General features: G+C 40.1%; 1 protein-coding gene across 1 annotated transcript in view; it reads right to left on the reverse strand.

The window, feature by feature from the left end:
• Positions 1–2682: 2682 nt before the first annotated feature.
• The window catches only part of SHCBP1 (SHC binding and spindle associated 1), a 43923-nt gene continuing 42856 nt past the window's right edge, over positions 2683–3749 (reverse strand). The window contains exon 13 of the mRNA XM_003792515.3: positions 2683–3205. Coding sequence (XP_003792563.1) covers positions 2880–3205 — 326 coding nt within the window. The 3' untranslated portion in view covers positions 2683–2879. The remainder of the gene's footprint in view (positions 3206–3749) is intronic.

Here is a 3749-nt window from a genome sequence, read left to right on the forward strand (position 1 = left end):
AAATAAAATAAAATAAAATAAAATAAAAATATATATATATAGTATGTACAACATTTGCAACAAAGCCTACTCAACAAATTATTCAACCTTAATTTACATACATGCTTATGGGATAATTTTCCTAGAAAGGAGTAACAAAAGCAAACTGAATTATGAAGAAATGTAAGTGAGGTAACTCCTAGGTGCTTATCAGTGTTTTATATTACTTTCTTCAGTCTCCCTCTGAAGAGCCAAATCTAGAAAGTGGATATTTTATCACCCTTCTAAAGCTCCAGAAAGTGGAGTATATATCACTGAGATCAAATGATCTATGGGAAGTTTTGGGTTTTTTTGACAGTCTCACTTTGTTGCCTTTGGCAGAATTCTGTGGCGTCATAGCACACAGCAACCGCCAACTCCTGACCTCAAGTGATTCTCTAACCTCAGCCTCCTGAGTAGCTGGGACTACAGGAGCCAGCCACAACGCCCAGCTATTTTTAGAGATGAGGTCTCACTCTGGCTCAGGCTGGTCTCCAACCTGTGAGCTCAGTTAATCCATCCACCTTAGACTCCCAAGTGCTGGGATTACAGGCGTGAGCCACCATGCCTGGCCTCTATGGAAAGTTTTTGAAAATACACTCATGTAAGCTGTGTGTGGTGACTCATGACTATGATTCTAGCACTTCGGGAAGCCTAGGCAGGTAGATTGCTTGAGCTCAGGAGTCCAAGACTAGTCTGAACAAGAATGAGACTCTGTCTTGACCAAAAATAGAAAAACTAGCCAGGTGTTATAGCAGGTGCCTTGTACTCCCAGCTACTTGGGAGGCTGAGGCAGGAGGATCACTTAAGTCCAGGAGTCTGAGGTTGCTGTGAGCTATGATGCCATAGCACTCTACCCAGGGTGACAGAGTAAGACTTCATCACAAAACAAAACAATAGGGCAGCACCTATAGCTCTGTGGTTAGGGCGCTGGCTATGTACACAGAGGCTGGCAGGTTCAAACTCGGCCCAGGCCAGCTAAAATGACAATGACAGGTGCAGCCAAAGAAATGGCCAGACATTTTGGTGGGCAACTGTAGTCCCAGCTATTTGGGAGGCTGAGGCAAGAGAATCACTTAAGTCCAAGAGTTGGAGGTTGCTGTGAGCTGTGACACCACAGCATTCTACCCAGGGCAAGAGCTTAAGACTCTGTCTCAAAAAAACAACAGCAAAAAACTCTTTACAAGAGAACTTTTTTTTTTCAAGACAGGATCTCACTTTGTTGCCCTCAGTAGAGTGCCATGGCATCACAGCTCATAGCAAGCCTCAACTCTTGGACTTAAGCAATTCTCTTGCCTCAGCCTCCCAAGTAGCTGGGACTACAGGCGCCCACCACAACAGCCAGCTATTTTTTTGGTCGCAGTTGTCATTGTCGTTTAGCAGGCCTAGGCTGGGCTCTAACTGCCAGCCTCAGTGTTTGTGGTTGGCACCCTAGTCACTGAGCTATAGGTGCCAAGCCTACAAGAGAACTTTTAAAAAGAAGAAAACCCAATATCTTACATTAGTCAAACCATAAATCTAACACACATCTTTCCACATTTAGTAGCATCTGAAAAACAAGTTAATTATTTATTCAAGGCCAGGCATGGTGGCTCTGGGATACCAAGGCAGGGGGATTGCTTAAACTCATGAATTTGAGACAAGCCTGAGCAAATGCAAGACCCCATTTCTAATAAAAATAGAAAAACTGACGAAAGAGGATCACTTGAATCTGAGTTGGAGGTTGCTACAAACCATGACACCATGGCACTCTAGCCAGGGCAGCAGCTTGAGATTCTGTCAAAAAAAAAAAAAAAATATATATATATATATATATATTCAAATTTAAAAAACAAACATAACCACTCTTACCAAAAAATATGTAATATTCTTTCTAAAACATTAAAAAGATACCAAGATATGTCTTCCTCAAAGGATGACATTTGCTACATACTGGGTTTGAAAAAATATAACAAGATTTAATTTTATTATTATATCATTAAAATTTTAATCATTAGGCATATTAATGTCACATATACTCTGTTATAAACATTTTTAAAAGCTATGTTCTACAATATGATACCAAGAAAACATAGCTGATATAAGTTATATAGGTGATCATTTTAATTGTGTAAGAAATATCAGAATACTGTTACAGTGATAGAAAAATACCTTCTTTCTAATCATTCACATTCAGCATAGTGAAAATGCTCTCCATACACATCAGCTCTGAACAACTCCCTTCATGTCTGTTTTAAACCCGCAATGTCATCTATTGCTGTTTAGATGATTGCACAGTTCACCATACAAATGCATCCCACTGACGAGGCAGATAACTTCCCAATCACAAAAACTTAAGTACTGTGCAAATAAGCATGGAAACCAGACCTGCTGTAATCTGGAGGAACAGACAACTCTGAAAAGAACACTGCATGTGTAACACCTGCTGCATTTGCACACACTAACCTACACTCTCTGCCTCGCCTCCTCCTTTCTGAAGTGCTAAAGTGTAATTACACTAGAAAGTTACTAACAGGTGTAATATGAGAGAGCAGTATTTAAGAAAGCAAGGCTTTCAGATAAGTAATCTCTAAATATTTTCTTTTTTTGGCCAGGGTTAGGTTTGAATCTGCCACCTCCAGCATATGGGGTCGGTGCCCTACCCTTTTGAGCCACAGGTGCCACCCAAATATCTTCTATCTTATGTATTTTTATGATCTTTCTTATAAAGGAGTGCTTTGTGTGCACACCTGCAAATAGCAATAAGTCTACATTTCACTCAAGCCCAATCAAGGACATGAAGCAGACTACAATGGCAGCAATGATTCTCAGGGCAGCGTGTGCAAAATCCAGTATTTTGCTATCTATTTACATTATTGTGATCAGAAAAGAAATGTCCCAAAACTTCCTTTCCCATTCCACTTGAACTGATTCCCCACAATTCTGACAAACATCTCCTGTGACATGAGGTTGTCATCAGCCTGTGTGATCCCCAGCTCACTCAGCCTTTTCTTCTTCATCTGGCCTTTTTGGGTAGAGGCAGCAACTAGTTCATTTATTATTTCACAATTTCCCCCGACTGGCTCAGAAAGGTCGGCTCTTTCATGAAGCTCCATTTGACCAGCTGCACATTGAACCAGCTCTTCCAGACCCACTCTTCCAGCTACATCAGCCTCTCCACTTGTCTGAAGTTTAAGTGCTCTATTTTCTAGAAAAACAACAAATTATAACGAAGTTAATATGTAAGCTAGCTTAACTAAATCACATATTTCTTACATAGTCAGGTAGGGTTTTCAAGTTTTTTCTCCCAATTCCTACTGTCATTTAACTGGATTTTACAAATCTTTTGCCATCAGAATCTCAAGGGCCAGTGGCCTTGTTCTTTGTCCCAAGGTTCCTGATCCTTACACAAAATCACCAATTTCAAACCCTGTTTAATGTTTTTATACTAGAATCTCGTTCATTCAACAGACATCTGGATATTTACAATCTCCTAAGTTATGTTAGGAGCTAGGATGCAAGGGTTCATAAGACAGTGCTCCTTTTCTTAAATGAACTCCTAATCCAGCAGCTAATTCTAGATGGGCCCCATGGTTCCCACTGGTATTACCTTCATCATTGTTAAATAGCAAAAGGGTTTTGCATTGCAATTTTGCAATGTAATTAAGGTTATCAATCAGTTTTCTCCAACTGGTTGCAAAGAAGTCAGTGAGATTCTAAGCATGACAGCTTTGCCTTAAGGGAGGTACTCT

This window comes from Otolemur garnettii, unplaced genomic scaffold (assembly GCF_000181295.1).
Source record: "Otolemur garnettii isolate 467f Iridium unplaced genomic scaffold, OtoGar3 scaffold00058, whole genome shotgun sequence".
NCBI classification, from domain to species: Eukaryota; Metazoa; Chordata; class Mammalia; order Primates; family Galagidae; genus Otolemur; species Otolemur garnettii.